The sequence below is a fragment of the Rattus norvegicus genome, chromosome 5, assembly GCF_036323735.1.
Source record: "Rattus norvegicus strain BN/NHsdMcwi chromosome 5, GRCr8, whole genome shotgun sequence".
Classification (NCBI taxonomy): Eukaryota; Metazoa; Chordata; class Mammalia; order Rodentia; family Muridae; genus Rattus; species Rattus norvegicus.
This window is the reverse complement of record NC_086023.1, coordinates 135,575,054-135,601,515: the sequence shown is the minus strand read 5'-3', so window position 1 is coordinate 135,601,515 and position 26,462 is coordinate 135,575,054. Positions and strand designations below refer to the sequence as shown.

The 26,462-nt window shown below is 42.4% G+C and overlaps 1 protein-coding gene across 1 annotated transcript in view; it reads right to left on the bottom strand.

The window, feature by feature from the left end:
* Window positions 1–18,160, bottom strand: part of Zswim5 (zinc finger, SWIM-type containing 5) — a 117,035-nt gene extending 98,875 nt beyond the window's left edge. The window contains exon 1 of the mRNA NM_001401321.1: window positions 17,519–18,160. Coding sequence (NP_001388250.1) covers window positions 17,519–18,137 — 619 coding nt within the window. The 5' untranslated portion in view covers window positions 18,138–18,160. The remainder of the gene's footprint in view (window positions 1–17,518) is intronic.
* Window positions 18,161–26,462: the final 8,302 nt, after the last annotated feature.

Sequence of the window (26,462 nt, the reverse complement as noted above, 5' to 3'; positions counted from 1 at the left end):
TCAAACACAGCATCCTTTTCAACAGAAGCAGAAGCTCATCTGAATATGCTCAAGGATGCTGACATCAACATTTAATCATCTCCTCACTCATCCAGGAAGAAGGGGAGATCAGTTACTACTGTACTTTATTGTGTTCAACCAAATCACCATGTTACAAAAATAGCAAGCTGCCATAATAAAAAATAAGGCTCCTCTATCCAGCACCAGATAGCATCATTTTACTTTCAAGCCTAGAAATTGCACACTTGTATATAAACCAACCGAAGATGAGGATTGAGAGTTCATCTTGGTGGATTTTTCCTTTGATGAATATGAAGTGTCCTTCTTTATCTTTTTTGATGAAAATTGATTTTATTTGATATTAGAATGGCTACTCCAGCTTGCTTCTTCTGACCATTTGCTTGGAAAGTTGTTTTCCAGCCTTTCACTCTGAGGTAATGTCTGTCTTTGTCTCTGAGGTGTGTTTCCTGTAGGCAGCAGAATGCAGGGTCCTCATTGCGTATCCAGTTTGTTAATCTATGTCTTTTTATTGGGGAGTTGAGGCCATTGATGTTGAGAGATATTAAGGAATAGTGATTATTGCTTCCTGTTATATTCATATTTGGATATGAGGTTATGTTTGTGTGCTTTTCTTCTCTTTGTTTTGTTGCCAAGATGATTAGTTTCTTGCTTCTTCTAGGGTATAGCTTGCCTCCTTATGTTGGGCTTTACCCTTTATTATCCTTTGTAGTGCTGGATTTGTAGAAAGATATTGTGTAAATTTGGTTTTGTCATGGAATATCTTGGTTTCTCCATCTATGTTAATTGAGAGTTCTGCAGGATACAGTAACCTGGGCTGGCATTTGTGTTCTCTTAGGGTCTGTATGACATCTGTCCAGGATCTTCTGGCCTTCATAGTTTCTGGCGAAAAGTCTGGTGTGATTCTGATAGGTCTGCCTTTATATGTTACTTGACCTTTTTCCCTTACTGCTTTTAATATTCTTTCTTTATTTTGTGCGTTTGGTGTTTTGACAATTATGTGACGGGAGGTGTTTCTTTTCTGGTCCAATCTATTTGGAGTTCTGTAGGCTTCTTGTATGCCTATGGGTATCTCTTTTTTTAGGTTAGGGAAGTTTTCTTCTATGATTTTGTTGAAGATATTTACTGGTCCTTTGAGCTGGGAGTCTTCACTCTCTTCTATACCTATTATCCTTAGGTTTGATCTTCTCATTGAGTCCTGGATTTCCTGTATGTTTTGGACCAGTAGCTTTTTCCGCTTTACATTATCTTTGACAGTTGAGTCAATGATTTCTATGGAATCTTCTGCTCCCGAGATTCTCTCTTCCATCTCTTGAATTCTGTTGGTGAAGCTTGTATCTACAGCTCCTTGTCTTTTCTTTTGATTTTCTATGTCCAGGGTTGTTTCCATGTGTTCTTTCTTGATTGCTTCTATTTCCATTTTTAATTCCTTCAACTGTTTGATTGTGTTTTCCTGGAATTCTTTCAGGGATTTTTGCGATTCCTCTCTGTAGGCTTCTACTTGTTCTCTAAGGGAGTTCTTTATGTCTTTCTTGAAGTCCTCCAGCATCATGATCAAATATGATTTTGAAACTAGATCTTGCTTTTCTGGTGTGTTTGGATATTCCGTGTTTGCTTTGGTGGGAGAATTGGGCTCCGATGATGCCATGTAGTCTTGGTTTCTGTTGCTTGGGTTCCTGCGCTTGCCTCTCGCCATCAGATTATCTCTAGTGTTACTTTGTTCTGCTATTTCTGACCGTGGCTAGACTGTCCTATAAGCCTGTGTGTCAGGAGTGCTGTAGACCTGTTTTCCTGTTTTCTTTCAGCCAGTTATGGGGACAGAGTGTTCTGCTTTCGGGCGTGTAGTTTTTCCTCTCTACAGGTCTTCAGCTGTTCCTGTGGGCCTGTGTCTTGAGTTCACCAGGCAGGTTTCTTGCAGGGGAAAAGTTGGTCCTACCTGTGGTTCCAAGGCTCAAGTTTGCTCGTGGGGTACTGCCTAAGTCCTCTCCGCAGTGGCAGCAACCGGGAAGATCTGCGCCGCTCTTTCCGGGAGCCTCCGTGCACCAGGGTTCCAGATGACGTTTGGTGTTTTCCTCTGGCGTCTGGATGTGCACAGAGTGCAGTCTCTTCTGGTTTCCCAGGCGTGTCTGCCTTCCTTAATGATTATTAATATGAATTTTTCCAGTATTTTTATATCTACTTCAGAGAAATGTTTTGCAAACCTTTTGCCCATATATGAATTTAGGTTCTTTTGGTTAGCTTCTGGTATTCTTTATATTCTGGAGGATATTAATCCTTTATCAAGTGTTCTGGTTTTGAACACTGTTGTGTGGTAAAACTTTTTCTGGGGAGGCATTTACTCACTCCGGATAGGAAACCCATGACAAACTACAGTATGGATACCACCAAAGTCCAACTTAGTGAACCATGAATTTTACTGGGGTTACTTACAGGAATATTGGTGAGGGGTTACTTACAGGAGCAGATATGACTCAAAAGACAGCTGTATCACCAGAGCCCAGCATAGGTGACAGCTCACAAAAGCTGAAAACCTGGTGCACACTGCACAGCCTACAGGCTGCTCAAAAGTTTGGAGAGGGTCCTTGCCAGGTCCCTTAGTTGTTCTGAGCCTCTTCTGGGTGGGTGGCCTAGTCTCAGAGTCTTCTTTGCAACCTGGCTTGTCTAAGTCTTTTCAGCTCAACTTCTTAGTGTATGAGGGACTCTCAGGCTCCCTTCCTGCTTAATCAAACAGGATGGGGTCTAGTGAATCTGGTCTGGTTTAAGGACTTCCTGAAGCTAAATTGAGTTGTTTAATGTAGAGGAATTTTAATCCGCCAACATGGCTGCTCTGATCACATCCAAAGACCTTGTAGGTCTGTGTAATCTAGTTGGAATGCAGACACATTCTTAGGATACACCTTTAATCTCAAACAATGAAGGTAAAGTTAGTTTGTACAAGAAAGCACTCATGTTTGAAAGTGATGTCTACGGCTGGAAAGATGGCTCAGCTGACTAATCTTCCAGAGGTCCTAAGTTCAATTCCCAGCAACCACATGACGGCTCACAACCATCTGTAATGGGAATCCGCTGCCCTCTTCTGGTGTGTCTGCAGACAACAACAGTGTACTCACATACATGAAATAAATGAATAAATCTTTTTTTAAAAGTGATGTCTAATTAACTGGCAGACAAAGTGATGAATCAGAGAAAGATTTGACAGAACAGCATATGCCTGTCTCTTATGAAAACACAGAGAAAAGAGAAGCTACTTATGAGAGCAGTACAGAGTGAGAGAGGGGACAGTTTTACCAGGAGAGTTTTACAGAGACAGGTTGGAGGGAGAACAAGCTAGACACAGCTAAAGACAGAACAAGCCAGTGAATGAGGAGCCAGAAAATTAGAACAAATTGCTAGAGTTAGTTTGAGGCCAAGCAGCGCAATTCTGGAGAGGCAAAGAGCTCGAGGCCAAATTGAATCAGTCAGCTTGGAGAGGAGTTTGAGTCAGAAAAGCTGAATTGAACCAGCCAGCCAGAGTTCAGAAAGACCTAGGAAGGGTGAGCTTATTCCTCAGTAAGTCTCAGAGACTGAAAACATCCTAGGCGTAGATAATATTGTACAGATGCTAGAAGCTGCCAGGCCTAGGCTTAGGTTAGCAGACAGAAGGAGACAACAATTACTACAGATGAATAGAAGTGGCATTTACATTTTACCTCCCTACTTAAAGAGCTTCCCTGCAGCAAGGAATGTTTCAATGTCAGAGTAATCTTACACAACAAATACCTATCAAGCACATTTACAAAAGAAGGAGCAACAGACTATAGAAAATTCTACAGAAGACCTGAAAAATGAGGGCTAAAAAAGGATGCTGCGTTTGGCCATCATGAGGTCACTGGCAACTTTTAAAACATCAATTTTAATTTAGCAAATGAGAATACCTGTCAGACTGTAAAAGCTTCTAAGAGGAAAGGAGCAAATAGAGTCTATGCAACAGTACCTGTAAGGGCTACCACAGTAATAATGAATTCTCCACAGCTTCTACGCCTCACTCTAACCACTTTACTATTAATGAATAAAATTCTCAAAATAATCCAAAATCACATCAACTTTAAAATATTTTTATCCTGCATGCATGCGTGCATGTAAGAACATGTGAATGATGTCACATGTATGCAGGTATGAGGGCTGAAAAGGGTGACTGAGTCCCTGGCTCTGGGTTTACAGATGGTTTTGATTTAGCTGATACTGGTGCTGAGAACTGAACTCCAGCACTCTGCAAGAGTAACAAGTTCTCTTAACCATCTCTCCAACTCCTAGATAGCATTATTTTATCCATTTACAACTGAGAAAGAAACATAAGAAGAAGCCAGAATTGCACTTGCGCACACATATACATACACACACATACACACTCAAGAGTATCTTACAAACATATGGGATAGGAAAGAATACAATAATATGGTTCAAGCAAAAGATTTGGAGAACTGAGAGGAGAGAGCTCAGTCAGCAAAGCACTTTCTATGTCATCCTCAAGACCTTAGTTCAATCCCTAGGACCCACACAAAAAAGCCAAGTGTGGGGGTTGGGAATTTAGCTCAGTGGTAGAGCGCTTGCCTAGCAAGTGCAAGGCCCTGGGTTCGGTCCCCAGCTCTGAAAAAAAAGAAAAATCAACAACAACAACAAAAAAAAGCCAAGTGTGTGGCCTGAATACCTGTAATTGGGTGCTGAGAAGAAGACAGACATATCCCTCATATATGCTGACTCCCCAACTTTGCTGAATAGGCTCCATGTTAAACAGAACAATAATTCTTCATCTTAGGAGGCCATAATATAGAAAAGGTTCCTTATGCTAATAACATCAATGATGTTAGTGATGTTTGTCAGGCCAGTTTAGCAAGTGTTATTAGACTTGAGCAAAATAAAAGTGTCTTAGTCAGGGTTTCTATTCCTGCACAAACATCATGACCAAGAAGTAGGTTGGGGAGGAAAGGGTTTATTCAGCTTACACTTCCACATTGCTGATAATCACCAAAGGAAGTCAGGACTGGAACGCAAGCGGGTCAGGAAGCAGGAGCTGATGCAGAAGCCATGGAGGGATGTTACTTACTACTGGCTTGTTTCCCCTGGCTTGCTCAGCTTGATCTCTTATAGAACCCAGGACTACCAGCCCAGGTATGCATCACCCACAGTGGGTTGGACCTTCTCCCCTTGATCAGTAATTGAAAAAAAAAAATGCCTTACAGCTGGATCTCATGGAGGCATTTCCTCAACTGAGGCTCCTTTCTCTGTGATAATACCAGTTTGTGTCAAGTTGACACAAAACCAGCCAGCACAATTGACTCCTTGTCAACTTGACACACAAGCATACCACTATAAGCCTCTACCCTACATTCTTATATTCATCCCCAAGATCTAAATAACTTTAAAAGTCCCACAGTCTTTACAAATTCTTACATATTAAAATTTCGATCCCTTTAAAATATCCAATCTCTTTTAAATTTCAAAGTCTTTTTTTAATTTAAAGCCTCTTAACTGTGGGCTCCTCTAAAATACTTCTTCCTTCAAGAGGAAAAATTTCAGGGCATAGTCACAGTCAAAAACAAAATTAAGCTCTAACCATCCAATGTCTGGGATCCACCTAAGACCAAGGGCTTGGGTCACTTCTCCTGCTCTGCCTTTTGTAGCACACACCTTGTCTTCTAGGCCCCAGTGTCTGTTCTCCACTGCTGCTGCTGTTCTTGGTGGTCTTCTCATGGTACTGGCACCTCCAAAACACTTCTGCTGCAAGTAGGCTTCACCGATATCCTCTCATAGGCTCTCTTTATGATGCCAAGCCTTGACTCCTTTGCATGACCCTGTCAGTCCTGGGCCATCAATTGCAACTGAGGCTGCACCTTCACCAGTGGCCTTCCGTGGCCTCTCACAGTACCAAGCCTCAGCTGCTCTTCATGACCCTTTCATGCCTCCAAAACCAGTACCACCTGGGTGACTCTCACACATTACCAAGTCCAGCCACAGCACAAGGTACAACCTTGGCTTTCTCTGGAACACAGCCTCTTTGTGCTCTCAGAAAACACTTCCCAGAAGATTTCACCTCAATGATTCTGGTCTCTTCTTAATCACCACTAATTTCTTAGCTCCAGCTAACCAGCATCAATAGTCCCAGTAATGCAAAGGTCTCGCTTTAGTAGTTCTGGTATCTTGTTAATCATAGCTGATTCTTCAGCCCCAGATAACCAAAACCATAGAGTTGTCACAATCAAAACAGCAACCCTGATAAGAGCCTTTAATTTGGGGTTGCGGATTTAGTTCAGTGGTGGAGCACTTACCTAGCAAGCACAAGGCCCCTGGATTCGGTCGTCAGCTTCGAGGAAAAAAAAGACAGAAAAGTCTTTAATCTTTCCTCTGAAATTTCACAAGCCAGGCCTCCATCTTCTGCACTGTTAACATTATCTTCCAAGCTACTACAGAACATCCCACAGAACTCTTAACAGCCCAATGGCTCTTCTAGTTCAAAGTTCCAAAGTCCTTCCATATTCCTCCCCAATACATGGCCAGGTTGTCACAGGAATACCCCACTCCTGGTACTAATTTCTGTCTCAGTCAGGGTTTCTATTCCTGCACAAAACATCATCACAAAACCAAGAACCAAGTACAAAAAGCAAGCAGGCTATGAGTAAATTTGATTAATACTACAGACTTTATTCAATAAAATTATGAATAAATAGGGGGAAATGTATTGCCCAATTTTCAATGAAACAATGCATTGCTTACTGAGTATAAGATAGTAATGGATGGATAAAAGGTTATTTTACTTATTAGATCCTAAAAGCAGTAATGATCTCCTAAAGAAAAATAAAATTACATAGTGATAATAAAACTATTATAAAAATAGAAGTCTATAATGTTTACTTTAGGAAAAAAATTACTTAGGAGACTGACATGATAGCACAGTGGTTAAGAGCACATGTTCTGGGGTTTGGGATTTAGCTCAGTGGTAGAGCACTTGCCTAGCAAGCACAAGGCCCTGGGTTCGGTCCCCAGCTCCGAAAAAAAGAATTAAAAAAAAAAAAAAAAAAAAAAAAAAAGCACATGTTCTTTCAGAGAACTCAGGTTTGATCCCATGACAGCTCATAACTATCCGTAATTTCAGATGGGGATCCAACACCTTTGTCTAACCTCTGAAGGTACCAACAGTGAATGTGATGCACAGACAGACCTGTGAGCAAAACACTCACACACATAAAATAAATAAACAAAGAATTAAAGAAAACACTCACAAACTTTTAGCCAGGTAGTGGTGGCACACACCTTTAATACCAGCACTCAGGAGCTGGAAACAGATGGCTCTCTAAGTTTGAGACCAACTTGGTCTACAAAGTAAGTACCAGAACAGCCAAGGTTACACAAAAACCCTGCCTAGAAAACAAACAAACAAAAAAATTACTCATATTTGATAAAATTTCTGTCATCTTCTTTCTTGTCAATATTATCCCTTTGAATCAAATAGCTACATACTAGGGTACTAGCAGGCTATATGGAATGTCATACAAAAGGAATTCCATAAAAGGTAAATCAAGCTTGTGATGGTAAACAATTTTCTTAATCTTTATAGCAATATTAGCTGTAATTTTAATTTTTTTTTCCTTTTCTTTTTTTCGGAACTGGGGACCGAACCCAGAGCGCTCTACCACTGAGCTAAATCCCCAACCCCTGTAATTTTAATTTTTTTTTTTTTTGGTTCTTTTTTTCGGAGCTGGGAACCGAACCCAGGGCCTCGCGCTTCCTAGGCAAGTGCTCTACCACTGAGCTAAATCCCCAACCCCGTAATTTTAATTTTTAATCATTTATTTTTTTATTTGCATTGGTATTTTGCCTGTATGTATGTCTGTGTGAGGGTGTCAGAAGGTCTGAGATTGGAGTTACAGATAGGTGTGAGCTGCACATGTGGGTGCTGGGAATTAAACTTGGGTCTTCTGGAAAAGCAGCCAGTGCTCTTAACTGCTGAGCCATCTCTCCAGCCCCTTAGAATTTCTTATAGTCGTAAATACATTAAATAGAGCAATATATTCAGCTGTTCTCATTTTGCAAGGTAATCACTTCCTACTTTGCCTCCATAATTAAATCTACTTTTATAACACTATTTTACATTTGCATCTTGTACTAAACTGTATATTCCTTATGACATAGAAATTAACCTCTGGGGGCTGGAGAGATGGCTCAGTGGCTAAGAGCACTGACTGCTCTTTCAGAGGTCCTGAGGTTCAGTCCAGTATCATCGAGGTGGGAACATAGCAGAGTCCAGACAGGCATGGTGCAGGAGGAGCTGAGAGTTCAACATCTTCATCTGAAGGCTGCTAGAGGAAGGCTGCTAGAGGGAAAACTGTAAATCACCACTTAACAGACAACATAGGATGCTGTAATGCATTTCTTATATAGGCAGCTAGGGTGAGAATCTTAAGCCCGTGCCCACAGTGACACACCTACACCAACAAGGCCACACCTACTCCAACAGGGTCACACCTTCTAACATCGCCACTCCCTAGGCCAAGCCTATACAAACCATCACAGTATCTAACCATGGATCGAATTCTAAATGAGGAATACAAAGTATATTAGAAACAACTCTATCAAAAGCTGGTAAGTAAGCATCTACCGATCCTCATACAAAACAAGTAATGCCTGCTAACTCAGTAAATCAGGAGGTTAATAATAGGCTTCACCACTTTATACATAACATTCTGAACACCAGAAATACCCAAAGGTTAATTCAAAATGTCAGCATAGGGTTGGGGATTTAGCTCAGTGGTAGAGCACTTGCCTAGCAAGCGCAAGGCCCTGGGTTCAGTCCCTAGCTCCGAAAAAAAGAAAAGAAAAAAAAAATGTCAGCATAGCTTCCAGGCTCCAATTACATATAAGTTAATTAAGAGATCTATCCATACTACAAAACATAAAAAGAGCATGTGACCAGCCGTTCTTTCATTCAATAAACATTTGTTAACCAGGTATAGGGGCCCACACCTATAATCTTAAGATCTCAAGAGGTTGAAACAGGAGGTCTGCAATGAACTTCAAGTCAGCATGGGCTACAGAATGAGATAATCATCTCAGAATAAATGCATAAATTGAAAAAATATTTACCAAACACCATTTAGAGTAAATTACATTAACCTCTCTAAGGGAGAGAAAGTTATATTGGAAACCAAAATCAGTGGATACATATCATTATGAAAAGTGTCACGGGGAGGGGGGGAGGAAGAAAAGTGTCACAGAATAAGTTTGCATATGATCGTAAGTACTGTCTGTGGTAGGGTTTCTAAGCAACTTAGGGATGAAAGGATTTATTTCAGCTAACAGTTGTAGGCCATCATGAAAGGAAGTCAGAGCAGGAACGTGAGGCAGGGACTGAAGCAGAGACCACAGAACACTGCTTTCTGGTTTGCTCCTCATGGCTTTCTCACACAACCCAGGACCACCTGCCATGGGGTCGTGCCACCCATAGTGAGCTGGACTTTCCCATTCAATCATCACTAATCAAGAAAATGTCCCACAGACATCCCTACAGTCCAGTCTGATGGACTGATGGAGGCATTCTCTGAACTGAGGTTTCCTCACCCCAGATGAGGCTGACTTATGTCGAGTTGACAAATAAAATAAAATTATCTAACCAGAACAAATTCTAAACATTAATATTAAAATGACTATAATTTAATTACTTATCACACCAACTTAAGGACAGGTTGAAAGTGGTCAAGAAGTGCACTGCCTTTATAAGAAAGAAATGAGCATATAAATAAATTACAAGGTAGAAAATTCATATAAAAGTAACTGAGAGCCAGGTATCATGGTGTACACATAGTACTTGGGTGGCTGAGCTAGCAAGATCACAAGGTCAAGCACTATGAAGTAAGCTGGGCCTATACAATAAAAATCTCTAAAACAAAAAACAACACAGAATGAATTATCGTCTCCTAAAAAATGTTGGGGCTTACACATGGCAGGCAGGCCTTCTACAGCTGAACTACACCCAAAATCCTGAATTTTTCTCTCTTTTTGATATGAAGCATTGATCTTTAAGTGTACAGTCCCATATTCTTAAAACCAAAACAGAACACTGTCAGCTAATGCCTTGATTTTTCATAGCCATGTGGAATCTTCTTCCTCTTCCTCTTCCCCTTCCTCTTCCCCTTCCTCTTCCCCTCCCCCTCCCCCTTTCCTTTCCTCTTCCTTCCCCTCCTCCTCCTCCTCCTCCTCTTCCTCCTCCTCCTCCTCCTCTTCCTCCTCCTCCTCTTCCTCCTCCTCCTCTTCCTCCTCCTCCTCTTCCTCCTCGGTGGGGACAGTTTTCTTGTTTTGTTTTGAGATAGTTGCTCATGTAGCTCAGGCTAGCCGCAAACTCAACATCTGGATACACTGAACTCCTCATCCTTCCTATCACTATGACCTTTAATACAGTTCCTCATGCTGTGAAAGGGTTTGATGACCCCATCCCTACTTAAAGGGATTGCTATCCACAGGTTGAGAACCACTACTCTAGAGTGCTCAATTACAGGTGCGCATTACCAAGTCAGGTTTCATAATCACTGTCAAAGTAGAAGTGCCTTGGTTCACATATGCATAAATCAATTTCCAGCCTTTCTCACTTTGAAATTTAAACTAGCTTTACACTGACATTTCAGTAATATTTATTTTAAAAATTGTGGATGTACTTTGATATATTAAAGAAAGTCCTCATGTTTCAAGCCTTTCTGTAAAATACAAAGAAAGTAGGGGCTGGGGATTTAGCTCAGTGGTAGAGCGCTTACCTAGGAAGCGCAAGGCCCTGGGTTCAGTCCCCAGCTCCGAAAAAAAAGAACAAAAAAAAAAAAAAAATACAAAGAAAGTGCTCCCAGCTTCTGTGTAAAACAAAAAACAAAAACAAAAACAAAAAACTGTATTGTGAAACACATGTGTGCAGTAAAACACATTTAAAAGCTGTGGTGCTGATTTGAGTCAGAACCTGCACACTCTAGGCGAGCCCTCAAGCGCTCGGCCACAGCACCTGCACTAAAACATTAGTGAGAATGTCTAAATCAAAATGTGCTCGTCAGTCTGCTCATTATCTTTGAAATCTACAGCTCTGTTCTTAAAGTGGTCATCTTTATAAGGTTCATATATATTTCTTATATTTGGGGAAAACTGTAAATCACCACTTAACAGACAACATAGGATGCTGTAATGCATTTCTTACATAGGCAAGCTTGGAGTTTCCCCTATAACATGCTCACACTAAAAATTCAGGCTTATCTCCCTGAACTTTTGTTGTTGGTTTTTGTTTATCTGGATGTGCGTGTATTGCTCTTTTTCTGTTTGCTTGCTTGCTTGACTGGTTGGTTGCTTGGTTAGCACTTTTGAGGAAAAAGTCTTGTTATTTTACCTTATGCTATCTGGACTCAAGCTACTCTCCTAGCTCAGCCTGTTGAGTAGCTGGGACTACAGGTGCACTGGCCCCAGGCCCTCAGCTTTACAACACTGAAGAGTCAATTCTTTAACATTCGTTCATTTGACAGACACTTACTGAACACTAACAGGCATGTACAGGAGCTGGGATGATGACTCAGTCAATATAGTGTTTGCCTTGCAAGCACAAGTTCCTGCACCCACAACAAAAGCCAGGCATAATGGTGTAGTTACAATCAGCACTTAGGGAATGAGGAATAAACAGATTCCTCCAGGTTTAGCTGGTTGAAGTCAACTTAGCCTAAGCCATGAGCCTAGCTTATAGAAAAAGACCTCGTCAAAAACAAGATGGGGGCTAGAGAGATGTCTCACAAGAGTGCACATTGCTCTTGCACAAGTCCCTGCACATAACCATCTGGAATTCAATGAATCCAATGCCTCTGGCTTCCAAGGACACCTACACTCACATAATTTAAAATATTTTTTTTTAAAGAGGAGAGATTTGAAAGGCTCTCCTGAGTATTGGAATAATATCTGATGCTGACCTCTGGCTTCCACACAAGCATGCACACATACCTACATGCAGCATGTAATTATTAAAAAATAATCCAAGCTAAAGCCAGCAGTCTCCATCTGTTCCCAGCATGGTACATAGCCTGAGACTGAGACCTGCCTGTGGTTGAATTAGGGAAAGGCCGGAAGAAGTTGAAGAAGAGGGCGACCCTCAACTAACCTGGGCCCCCGAGATCTCTCAGACACTGAGCCACCAACTAGGCAGCATACACCAGCTGGTACAAATCCCCACCTCCTCCCCACAAATATACAGCAGAACACTGCCAGGTCTGGCCTCAGTGAGAGAAGAGGCACCTAACCCTGGAGAGCTTTGAGGCCCCAGGGAGGCCTGGCAGAGTTGGGTGGGGTAGGACATCCTCTTGGAGACAGGGGTGGGGATGGGATGAGGAACTGTAGGAGGGTAAGCAGGGAGGGGAATAACAAGTGGATTACAAAAACATATTAAAGATAATTTACAAAAAGAGAGAGAGAGACATGTCGCAGTAGATAAAGGCATTTAGCACCTAGCCCAGCAACTTGATTTTTGATCCCTGGGACCAAAGTGGATGAGAAAACAATTTGATCCCATAAATTGTTCTCTGACCTGTGCACACAAGTACACACACACACACACACACACACACACACACACACACACACAGAGACATAAATAAATAAGTGTGACTTAGGTTTGTAAAGCTGCATACCGGTGCATACCTTGGATGCTAGTATTGCGGAGGCAGAGAAGGCAAATCTCTGTAAGTTCATATTCAGCCCGGTCTACAAAAATAGCAAGTGCCAGGCCAGCCAGGCATACATAGACTCTGTCTCAAACAACAAAAGAATTTAATGTCACCAAATATTCCTTAAAGGTACATAACTAGTTGGGACTTTTTTTTTTTTTTAGATTTATTTATTTTCTTTATATAAGTACACTGTAGCTGTCTTCAGACACACCAGAAGAGGGCATCAGATTCCACTATAGATAGTTGTGAGCCACCATGTGGTTGCTGGGAATTGAACTCAGGACCTCTGGAAAAACAGTCAGTGCTCTTAACCAGTGAGCCCCATAACTAGTTTTTTGACAAACTATCTTACGTATAAATTAAGCCATTTCCATTATGAAATTTTGTTGTAATTTTACCTATTCTAGTCAAGTCTACAAGGGATGCTATAAACCTTTCTAGTAGGTGTAAATATCTTTTGTATTCCCAATTTATATATGAAAATTAACTTCATATAAAATTCAGATGGCTCAGTGGTTAAGAGCACCGACTGCTCTTCCAGAGGTCCTGAGTTCAAATCCCAGCAACCACATTGTGGCTCACAACCATCTGTAAAGGGATCCGATGCCTTCTTCTGGTGTGTCTGAAGACAGCATCAGTGTACTCATATACAAAATAAATAAATAAATCTTAAAAAAAAATTCAATAACTAGGGCTACAGGTATAAGCCAGTAGCAGAGTGCTTGCCTAGCCTAAGTTCCATTCTAGATATCACAAAACAAACAAACAATAACAAAAAGAACAACTATCGTACTTGTTATGATACACAGAAAATGTCACAGATATGCTTATTGATGATACACAATTATGCATAATTACAGACTTACTACTTGATGTTTAAATTATGGATAATTTCCTGAAATTGACCTTTTCTGCTACAACTATTAGCTTTGTAGTCATACTTTTCCACTCAAGGTAGCACCTGGCATCAATATAAAACACAAATAAATAAAACATTTTTAAAATTTGAATTATGTTACCTTCATAATAGTGAGGGATCAGACTGCAAGTTTATTAACACACCTTCAAACTTAGAGAAATTCACAAAAAGACTAATTTCCCCTTTTAAAAGGAACAATACTTCTGATTCAGTATTGTTATGTAAAAGAAGTGTATCTTTAAACAGAATAAGCCTACATTCCTCCCTTTCGTTGACATCAAGGTACGAAGTTTTAGCTTTCATTCAAAATGTGGTGTTTTCTACTGAATATCAAGCACACTGACTTCTACACTGATTCAACATAGAAAATAATCAGAAGTTACAGAATTTAGCCTACATGTGGAAAGCAATATGAAGTTACAAAATTTAACCTAGATAGTCTTTATGAAAGTTTGGTTTGCTTTTATTTTCCATAAAAACTTTAGTATTTTGTGCTTTTATGTCTGTGAAAAGATATTACTGTGTAACCCAAGCTGACCTCAAACTCATCATTCTCCTGCCTCTACCTCAGTGTTGGTTTTACACACACATTCTAAAGGCCTGGAGAGCTGATTGGTTAGGAATGCTTGATGACTGCTCTTACAGAGGTCCTGAGTTCAGTTCCCAGCACCCACATGGGATGGCTCACAACCACTGTCACTCCAGCTCCAGAGGATCTGCCTACCCTCCGTTCTGTATTCCATACGCACCCCACATACATACTTAAGTAATTAAAAATTTTAAATATTTTTTAAAAATTCTGTTATGAATCTTTTAAAGGATATTAAAGTTTGGTTGTTTGTTTCTATAATTTCAGCACTTAGGAAGTAGAGGCAGGCGATCTCTGTGAGTTCAAGGCTAGCCTGATCAACAGAGTAAGTTCCAGGACAGCCAAGGCTACAAAAAGAAACTTTGTTTTGAAACAAACAAAAACAAAAATTTAAGATTGGAGAGATGGCTCAGCAGTTAAGAACACTTGTTGCTCCTGCAGAGGACCTGGGTTTAGGTCCCAGCACCCACACTATGGCTTACAACCATCTACAACCCCAGTTCCAGGGCTTCTGACACCCTCTTCTGGCCTCCAGGGGCATCAGGCACACATCTGGGCACTCACATGTATACATAAAATAAATCTTTAAAAAATTTTTTTAAATATTTATTTACTTTTGTTTATATCAGTACACTGTAGCTGTCTTCAGACACACCAGAAGAGGGCATCTGATCCCATTACAGATGGTTGTGAGTCACCGTGTGGTTGCTGGGAATTGAACTCAGGATCTCTGGAAGAGCAGTCAGTGCTCTTAACTGCTGAGCCATCTCTCCAGCCCAATCTTTAAATTTTTAAAAGAATAAGTTGTTATTACAGATCTGGAATTTTCTTCCTTTCTACCTTTAACAATCCTCAGTTCCAAGATCATGGTATGTTTTGGAAGTAGTAAGGAAATATGAAGAATTCTTAGTGGAACGTAAGAATTAAAATGAGTTTGAAGTGAGATTGTAAGCTTAAGAACAGGTTTGCTATCAGACTATATGCAAATAACTCACTTATCATTTGACAATGCTTTTAGAAAATTGACTATCTAGATTAAGTCACACAAAAGTTTAAGAGAGATGGCTCTCTAGCTTTATATATTATGAGGTGATTCATGGCAAAATACTTTAAATTATAAAGAAATGAGACATCTTCTTCCATACTTACTAGAACAAATTCAGGTCAGAGAAATAAATACCACAAAGAGCAAGTTCTCAAATATAGTATCAATTCATTCTTTAGGAAATCCAAATAAATCAAACATTTGTGTCTTTCTCAGGGTGCCTGAAATGACTGGGTATGAGTCCATTACCCCATAAGTACACCAACTATCATTTTAAAAGAGGAATATCTGATTTAAATACAATCTGGATCATCCTCTAAAATCTCATTTCACTTGGAAGTTGACATTTTAATCACCCTAAAAATAGGTACCTCTTGGGGCAGAGTTACAGCTCTGTGGTAGAGTGCTTGGCTAGTATGCCAGAGACCCTAGGTTTAATTCCCAGCACTGGGAGGTGGGGGTGGGGGAAATAAAACTCTTGTTTGCTCCCTTAAAATTTGAAATTCTTTCGAACCTATCTCTATCCCTAAGACAATCACCTGAACTATCTCTTACCAATGTATAATGTTTTAAATAAGAATCTTTAAAAGTTAACTGTTCTAAACTCTCAGAAACATTAAAGCTTATAAATTAATAAAACGAAACATTCAATTTCATGTTTTCAAAACTTCAATATTGGGGTTGGGGATTTAGCTCAGTGGTAGAGCGCTTGCCTAGGAAGCGCAAGGCCCTGGGTTCGGTCCCCAGCTCCGGAAAAAAGAACCAAAAAACAAAAAACAAAAAACAAAAAACCTTCAATATTAAAGCTATATACCCTAATCGCCTATTTATGTAACTCATTCTTTCTAAAATATACACAAGTACACAGAGCACTAGCATCTTTCAAATAAGCATAAATATTCATTTCATATTTATTTAAAAATTACATATGCTTTTTAAAAAAATATGACAGAACTTACTCATTCTCAATAACTGGAAGAGACTGTTCTATGCAAAAATCTGTGATGTACTAGTTTTCAAAGGAAAATAATTCCAAATATGTTGGTTTTACCTGAAGAGAAGAGAGCTAGATGTTTGGGTTTTTGTTTAAGTATGTGCGCCTGAGCCTGTGAAATATCCTTCTTTCAACTTTAGAAAAATCAGTATTTCCTTTAGTAAATATAAGCATATAGTGTACAATAAAAGGCACGGAGATGTGCACTTCCAGAATGCTATAATAATCCAAATAGGCCCCCCAAAAGTGTTTTTAATATTATGCATAGCAAATTAATGTTAAACAATGTCAGTTTTTCTTCCTCTCTAATCATTCCACAAATCAGGTACACTTTAGTTAAATACTTAATAAGATTAACAAACTAACTAGAAGCTCAAAAGAAAGAGTAGACTAAAAAAAAATCAGTTTCCATTTTTGTACAAACAAAAAGATAAAACAAAAGCGAATGCGAGGACGCGTTAAATGAAAGCATTTGAAACATCCAACGTGACTGGCTTTTGATTTACCCCAGTCTGACAAGGAAGGCAGACCCCGCCCCCACTCCAGATTGTGTAGCTTTTTTCCCCTTTCCCATGGATGGGGGTGTAGAGAAGAGAAGCTGTCACATTTCCATCTTCCGTTATTGTTAATCTGCAGCCTAGATTCCCAAGCATCACTGTTCGGGGGGGGCGGGAAATATTAAAACAGACAATTAAATTGTCTAAAATGCACAATATTCTGTTGCTTTTTCCGATGTGAAAGTTAATTACACCCAGATTCAATCTGCTATAACTACAGATTGGCCGTGACAGTCTGTCCCTCAAACACTCCCTCTAAAACCTATTGCTCTAAATTAACTAACAATCCCTTTCCCTCTAAACTTAAATCAGTAAAACGCGTTTCGAAAATTGTTGCATCCAAAAGGGCTCATCACGTCGTTATTCCTTTAGTGCGGGGGCGGGGGGGAGGGAGGGAGGGACGGGGGGAGAGAGAGAGAGAGAGAGAGAGAGAGAGAGAGAGAGAGAGAGAGACCGAGACCAAGAGACTCATTCGCTTTTCAAACAAAAAGAAAAAGAAATGGGGCAGCCGGTGGGGGAAAGAGCAGTAGTGGACCTAAAAGAAACCTTGGGAAAAGTTTTTTATGTCACTTTTTTGTCCTTCAGCGGGGATGCAGGAGTTGGGCAGAAAGCCTGGGTTTCGACCCAGGGCTTGGGAAGGCACCTGCAGAAGAGGCAGGGGGGCTGAGGGGCCAGGCAGCACCTACCGACTTGCAGCACGTTCTCCACGGAGCCGCTGTCCAGCAGACGGATGCCCCGGCGGAACGGCAGCCCCTCGCCGCTGCCGCTGCCGCTGCCGCCGCCGGCGCCGCTCGCCGCGCCAGTCCCAGCGCCCAGCCCGGGGGACGCGCCCGCCCCGGCGGCCCCGGGGGCGGAGCCGGCCGGAGCGGCGGCCCCGGGGGGTGGCGGCGGCCCCTCCTCGACCGGCGAAGCCCCCGCCGCGCCGGCAGCCGCGCCGGCGCCCGGGCCGCCCCGGTACTGGAAGCTGGAGTACATGCAGATCTCCCGCTCATTCCGCGGGAAGGACCAGTAGACGATGCGGCGCTGCACCGGCTCTGGGATCCGCTCGAAACGCTCCTCTACCCGCTCGTACGCCCACTTTTCCGCCACCGTCTTGGCGGCGCAGTCCAGCAAGGACTCCGGCTGCAGGTGGGGGCGGGCCCCGGGGGCCAGGCAGCTGCCGCCGCCGCCCCCCGCCCCTCCGCCGGCTGCCCCGGGAGTCCCGCGGGGGTGGTGAGCTTGCGGGCTGGGCCAAGAGCACAGCCTCTTGGCCGGAGAGATCGGCGGCGGCGAAAGCAGCTCCTCTCGCTCACCTCCTTCCGCCATTGCTGGGGACTGACTGACTGACTGAGGCGGAGGCGGCTGCTCGGGCTGCGGCGGAGACCCCGGCCACGGCCACGCGCCCCGCGCAAGCGCCCAGCGGCGGCGCTGTGGGGAGGGGGCGGGGCGAACGAACCCACGAGCCCGCCGGCCCGAGTGGGAAGCCGGGGCCAGTCCCGTGCTCGCGCCGCTCGGGCCGGCGCTGGTTGGCCTGAGGACCAGCGCGAGGCGACGCGCGCCGTCCGGGCCGCCGCGGGCGCGAGGAGACGCGGGGGCGAGCACAGGCTGCGGGCGCGCTCCGGGCGCAGCCATCCCGGAACACAAGCAGAGCGCTCGCGCGGGCCCGCGGGCTGCCAAGGCTGAGGAGCGCCCCGCACCAGGTGCCTCCAGCGCACCTGCTGGCGGGCCGAAGAGGACGGCCGCGTGGCCAAGTAAAAAGACCCGGCCGCCAGCTGTCGCCATGAAGTACCAGGCTTGGGGGGCATGAGGAGAGGAAACAACTCCAAATGAGGTTCCTGCTGCGGACAGAATTGACAGGCGACTTTCGCAGCCCAAGGGGGCACCAACCAAACAGAAAGATGCTAGGAAAGAAGCCACCGGGTGGGAGTAGAGGGTGGATCGGAAAGTTCGCGGGATGAAAACTCTCCCCGTGTCACAATATAGGATAGCATCGGCGTCCCTGCCGGCTCAGAAACTGGCTAAGTCCACCAGCCAGTCCGAACAATAGGGCGCCAGGATCTCACCGCTGAGGCAGCAGCACCCTCGTGGGGTTCTTTGAGGGGTTTAGCACCTTGCATCCTCCAGAGGTGGGGAAAAACACTTTTGTGTAGTTTTTGATAGAATTCTCTAATCCCTTACCTCGGATTTAAATTAGGATTTTTATGTTTTTCTTATCTGTCTTCTATTCATTCCCTGAATTTACCTACCTAAAATTTAATGCGGTTTTTTGTTTTGTTTTTTGTTTGTTTGTTTGTTTTTGGTTATTTGATGTCTAACTGACTAACTCCATAACAGTGAAGGTCGTGTGTATTTTCTTCACTGCGGTGTCTCCTCACCCAGGTACATTAATGGGTACAAAAGAATGACAACTTCAACAATAACTTCTTCATAAACAACACGCACGGAGTTATGACTGCCTTTTACTCAGACTGTAGAATTTGCTGACAAAGTAGTCACTACAACTCTTAAAAAGTTCCAGGAACTGTATTAGAAACTGTAGCTACAGAACGATAGCTGAGTTCAGCTAGAGAGAATACAAAGAATAAGAGAAGGTAGACTGCAGCCAAAGTAGTTTGGGTTTGCTTGTAATCTCAGAAGAAAAGAACTCCGGCTATAACCTAGACGTGAATCGCTCTTAATGGTCGTGTGGTGCTAATCACGACTCAATTGATTTGTAAAAAGGAGCTGGCAGTAATATCTGTGCATATAGCATGTAAGAATTTAAAATGAGGTCAATTGCTTCTTTCATAAATAGTTGATATTATTTCTGCAAGTATAATTGAATTATTATGAAGTATCAATCTCTACTTAAATGCCTCTCCTTGAATCTCTTACCATAGTCATGGGCTTTCATAAGGCCCATTCTTTTCAAAATTGTGTGTGTGTGTGTGTGTGTGTGTGTATGTGCGCGCGCGTGCATGCACCTGTGTGTCTTTTTTAATGTCAGTCTCCTTGACTCCACTAATAGATTTATAAGGACAGAAGACATTTCTAAGTAAGGGATGATTATCACCTGTCATAATTCTTAAAAAAAAAAAAAAAAGAAAGCTGCTTAAAGAATATCACATTTTTAAAATAGAAAGGAAAATGATGATAGACAATAGAGAAAAAGAATATTTGATTTTGAATGGGCCAATGTGTTACTTTGACAAGCATGGTTAAAAAACCATGAGACAGGAAAAAAATGTTACTTAAACGTGGTAACCGTAAAGTTTAAGCAGACTTTCTTTTGAGGACACTGCAAAGTAAAAGACTAACATACCTACAGTCACAGGGCCTTCACTCAGAATTAATCATTACTATTGACCATATCTAAAGTCCACACCAACCTCTCTGTATAAACGTTTCGGAAGCAACTATAATTTTAACTTACAGTCTTATTTCCAAATTGTATGTGTGTAACTGTTTTGTATATTTAATTAAATATATACTCCCCTCCTGTTACTTTGTGTCTTCCTATGCATAATAAAAATCCTCAGGCATTCCCAGGTACCATAAAACCATCTGTTTTAAGAATGCATCACATTTTGAGACTGTGAAGATGACTCAGATCCTGATCAAGGGCCTGCATCATAAGTATGAGTAGAGCGATTGCTCAGTGGTTAAAAAACTCTACTCATGCAGAACACCTGGGTTTGGTTCCCAGCATCCATATAGCATCTATAGCTCATAGCCATCTGTACTACAGTTCCAAGGGGGTCTGATCCCTCTTCTGACCTACCAGGGCACCAGGCATGCAGGTAAAATATGTGTAAATGTAAAAGCATTAAAAATGAACAAATTTTTATATTTCCTAGCATGTCATGTAAAATCCCAGATGCCTGTAACCTCAGTGCTGAAGGGACCTGAGATAGGTAACTCCTCAGAACTCACCGGTTAGCCAGCCTAGCCAAACTAATAAGCTCCAGATTCAATAAAAGACTGTCTCAAAATTTAAGATGGAGAACAATCAAGCAAGACCCTACACATACACACACACACACACATACCATCAACCTCCGGCCTCCACATTCAGGTGCACTAACAAACACACAAGACTTTATCGTATTTTAGGGCCAGGTTTTACCTAGTGAGACAGCTGAGGGGGTAAAGGTACCTGCCTTCAAATCTGAGTTTGATGCCCATGATCAACATGGCAGAATAAGAGAATAGACTGCCAAGAGATGTCCTCTGACCTCCACTTGCACTTTGTGGCATGTGCGTGCCCCCATACAAATAAATCATAAACTTTTTCTAAAGGAATATTTTGAGCATTGCACAGTGGTTCATGCCTGAATTGATGTTCTAGAGGCTAAGTGAGGTAGATGGATCACACTTTCAAGACCACCGTGAGCTGGTGTGAGTTCAAGAACAGCCTGAACTGTGCAAGGGATATCCTATCTCCAAAAAATAAAAAAATAAATGGATCGCTCACAATTTTTAAAGAATAATACAACTACTTGTTAGCTATAAACACCTGAAAGAAGTGACTTAGACCCAAAATGTGTTAGCTTTCTGATTTGTGAAGTGGGGTTAAGGGTGCTTATCTAGCCTTTAATCCCAGCACTGGGGAGGTGGAGGCAAGTGGATCTCTGTGAGTTTCAGGCCAACCTGGTCTACACAGCTGTGTAGCTCCAGGACAGCCAGGGCTACACAGCTGTGTAGCTCCAGGACAGTCAGGGCTACACAGAGAAACCCTGTCTCGATAAAACCAAAACAAAATTTATCTAGTAATGTTGTTTTATAATTAATATATATGGAATACCTACTACATGCTTATATAATAAATGTTAGCTATTATTTCTGTATTTTATTAATGGCAGACATCACATTAAAGCTTCCTTTTTCTCTTTTTTTCCAAACATCGTTTCCATGAGTGTTCTTCTCTGGATTTTCTTACATGCATATATTCTAAAATCTCTCCTGAGAATGCAACTAGAATGGAATTTAATCATAGAATATAAATATTTCCCCTTATTGTGAATGCTGACAATGTGTAGCTAGCACTGAGTAAGATTACTCCAAAGTTTAGAGCCATCAAATAACGCTAATTTATTACTCCTCACAGTTTTTGTGAGTGAAGGCTTCTGGAAGAAGCTCTTCGGGTCTGACTCACAAAACTGGCATCAGATATGGGCTGAGGACAGCTTACCTGGGCATTTAAGTGACTGGTTTCCAATTAAAAGAATTGGAAGCAAGCAGGATAGAGCTTACAATACCTTCATGACCAAGCCTGAAGTCACATGCCATCACTTCTACTATACCTAGCCTGTCAGTCCAGCCCTACTTCAGTGCTGGAGAAAACCACACCAGAGGAGAGAGAAATTAGGGAGACATATTGGATGTTGCCTGCCACACCCAACTCTCACTGGTACTTCCCAGGCCTGCTAATTTTTTAGGTATTAGAAATGAAAGCACTTTAACTGTGGCTGTTCTGGAACTGGGAATAGATGCAGAACAAGCTACAGAAAGATACAAAGGCAGGAAAATCTAGCAACAATGATACTTTAAACTGGTGCAGTACTTTTGCAGTTTTTAGCTGAGGGAAAAATAGCATTGCTGAAGAGAATTCATTGAATCATGGCAGTCAATATACCACCGTCTTAATCCAGCTAAATGCTGCTTTGTAACTCGGTTGTGCATCCCTAACTGATTAGCCCTTTCATCCTCATTTACTGTATCACGGATGACTGAGAAAAGCTGCGTCTTAAGGCCACGAGCAAATGAGTGCCAAGAGCAGAATCAAATCTAGGGTGTTAAATTCTGAATCCCGTGAAATTTCCTGTCGGTACTATAGCTGTCTCAAAGAATTTGCTCAGGGCAGCATCAAAGTGACCATAGATTATCTCTCCTGAACATAGATTTATATTTGACAAGAAAAGGCAGGCTAACAGCTTTCCCAGTGAAGTATGAGAAGGATTCCATTGTCTCCTTCAGATAGTGGAAATGAAGAGGAAAAGAGGGGCGAAAACAAAAGGAAGGAGAAGAAACAGAAGGAAGAGGAGACAGCACTGGTGTGTAGCAAGAGACATTAGAAATATAAGAGTTGGGGCTGGGGGTTGGGGATTTAGCTCAGTGGTAGAGCGCTTGCCTAGCAAGCACAAGGCCCTGGGTTTAGTCCCCAGCTCCGAAAAAAAAAAAAAAAAGAAAAGAAAAGAAAAAAAGAGTTGGGGCTAGAGAGACGGCTCAGTGGTTAAGAGCACTGACTGATCTTCCAGAGGTCCTGAGTTCAAATCCCAGCAACCACATAGTGGTTCACAACCATCTTTAATGGGACCTGATGCCCGCTTCTGGTGTGTCTGGAGACAGCTACAGTGTATCCACATACATGAAATAAATAAATCTTTAAAAAAAGAAAAGAAAAAAAGAGCAACATGGCAGAAGAGGGAGGAAAAAAAAGAAATATAAGAAAGTGGGGTAGTAATGGTACCCAGAGTGAAACCTTGTTAGCGTGTGATGTGCGGGTATGATGGTATGATCAGTAATGTTTTGGGGAGACATGTGAGGCCACTGTTGACATCTGCCAGCTCTTTCCAAGACCATCTGATGGCCTAAAAGAAAATGATACCAGTATGTTGGCACTGGCATTATCTAGTACTTTAAATACAAAATCCAACACACAGACAGCATGGGGTACATAGTCTACTTCCAGAAACTGATGAACAAACACGTAAATACAGATGGCAATAACATGTCACATGAGACATTTGGGAGCAGCAAGCATCCTAGATTGATGGGAACTCAAAAGTTTGAGGTGAGAATGCATGAGAAAAGACTGCAAAGGAGATAGGAGACGTTGTGAAAAACATTAAAAGATCAGTTAAAGATCTGGAACAGTCTTGGGTTAGCAGAGACAGGCTGGTAAGGATGCTGAGGACAGGAGAACAATTGCCTGAAGGCAGAGGTTTTGTCAGTCAGTCAGAAGTGCGAGCCACTGGTTAATGCATAGGAAGAATCAGAATAGAGTTTGGAGGCAGAGAACAAGTAGTAGGCTACACCCAGAACAGAAACCTGTAGAAGTTCAGGGCTCAGGGACATCTACACATGGAATAAACAGTGCCTTTTATCAGGTCTTTCACCAGGGACCATGTGAACTAACACTGGCTTTGGGCCTGTGTTTAAGATTGAACTGATGAAACATTAATCTCAGGTTGGTATGAAGATTAGCGATTGGACAAAGGTGAGGGATTGAGTAGGGATTAGAGATTAGGATTTAGCCAAACAAACTGTGCAACTCATTCATTACTAATTTAATAATGGAATCTGGCTTCCATTTCTCTCCTTGTCAGGGTTTGTACTGCTATGATGAAACAACCATGACCAAAAAGCAAGTCGGGGAGGAGTTTATTCAGCCTACATTTCCACAGCACTGTTTATAACCAAAGGAAGTCAAGACAGGAACTCATGCAGAGCAGGACCCTGGAGGCAGGAGCTGATGCAGACTGGGGCTATGGCTGAGGTGTTTCTTACTGCCTTGTTTCCCCTGGCCTGCTCTGCCTGCTTTGTTATAGAACCCAGGACCACCAGCCCAGGGGATGGCCCCACCCACAATGGGCTGGGTCCTCCCATATTGATCACTAATTGAGAAAATACCTTACAGCCGGATCTTTTGAGGCATTTCCTCAGCCGAGGCACCTTCCTCTCTGATGGCTTTACTTTGTGTCAAGTTGACACAAACCAGCCATTTCAGCAGAAGACTAACACGTGTGCTCTTATGTTTGTGCATGTGTGTCTGGGTGCAGGCCAGAGTCTCCGGTGTCTTTCTGTAGGCGCCATCCGCCTTGAGTTTTATCCACTTTTTTTTTTCTTTTCTTTTTTTCGGAGCTGGGGACCGAACGCAGGGCCTTGCGCTTGCTAGGCAAGCGCTCTACCACTGAGCTAAATCCCCAACCCCAGAGTTTTATCCACTTTTTAAAAAATTTCTTGTTTGTTCTTTGAAAATTTCATGTATGTGTACATTCCTTCTTTTTAAGATTTCTTTTTATAATGTTTACTTGTCTATATGTGTATATGTGCACGTGACTACCAGTTCCTTCAGAGGTCAGAGTTGTCCAATACCCCCTGGAGTTAGACTTACAAGTAGTCGTGACCCCTCTGACATGGGTGCTGGACTTGACAAGTCCTCCGGAAGGGCAGTACATACTCTTAGTGGTTGAGCCATCTCTCCAGTGAGTACATAATCATTGTGATTACTCTCTCCACCAGCCTGCCCTTACCTCTCCATCCCTATCAACGCCTGCTCTTTCCAGTCCTTTTCCCAGATTCATGACTTTTGGGTTTGTTTTAGAGCACATTTAGTTTAGCCAGGAATACCTGTGCCAGCATTGGGTTGAAACTATCCATTGGAACCTGTGAGGTCATCAGTGGGTACCAGTAGCAAATAGCTCAGGAGCCAGGGGTAGTGCCTTGGTACCCTCTTCTCCATCTGTGCCTGGCTGTTGATGGGCCCGTTCTTGTGCAAACCCAGTGCAAGCATCCCAGGCTGCTTCGAGTCTCGAATTGCATGGCTGTATCCTATCCCTTTTTTTTTTTTTTTCCCCGAGCTGGGGACCGAACCCAGGGCCTTGCGCTTGCTAGGCAAGTGCTCTACCACTGAGCCAAATCCCCAACCCCGGCTGTATCCTATCCTAAAGATGGCATTTCAGCCTTTCTCCCTCATCTTCTTGATCTTACCTTCTTCTGCAATATTCCCTGAGCCACAGGGCAGATGGCTTGTTTAGGTTGGATCATCGATCCATCATTTATTCTTAGCGTGTATGAGCCATGAATCTGCATTCATAACCCTTCACTGAGGAAAGAAGTTTCTCTGATTAAGACTTCCAGTTAGGGGGCTGGGGATTTAGCTCAGTGGTAGAGCGCTTACCTAGGAAGCGCAAGGCCCTGGGTTCGGTCCCCAGCTCCGAAAAAAAGAACCAAAAAAAAAAAAAAAAAAAAAAAAGACTTCCAGTCAGGGGGCTGGAGAGGTGGCTCAGCGGTTAAGAGCACCGACTACTCTTCCAGAGGTCCTGAGTTTAATTCCCAGCAACCACACGGTGTCTCACAACCATCTGTAATGGTATCCAATGCCCTCTTCTGGTGTGTCTGAAGACAGCGGCAGTGCACGCATATCCATAAAATAAAAAAAAAAAAAAAAAAAAAAAGACTTCGAGTCAGGGCTAGAGAACAGGCTCTGTGGTTAAGAGCATTGGCTGTTCTTGCAAAGCCATGTTTGGCTACCAGCACCCATAAGCACCTACAGTACCAACTCCAGAGAACAAAATTCCCTATTCTGGCCTCCAGGGGCATCTGCACTAGCATTACACAGACCCACACATGGATATACACACACATACTTAAAAATAAAATTTTTTTTCTTTTCTTTTTTTAGGAGCTGGGGACCAAACCCAGGGCCTTGTGCTTCCTAGGCAAGCGCTCTACCACTGAGCTAAATCCCCCCAAAAAATAAAAAAAAAAAAAAATTTAAAAGACAGTAGAATTTGTTTACGGATATCGGATATGAACATAAATATTTCTTTTAAAAATATGGAACGCGGGGTTGGGGATTTAGCTCAGTGGTAGAGCGCTTGCCTAGGAAGCGCAAGGCCCTGGGTTTGGTCCCCAGCTCTGAAAAAAAGAACCAAAAAAAATATATAT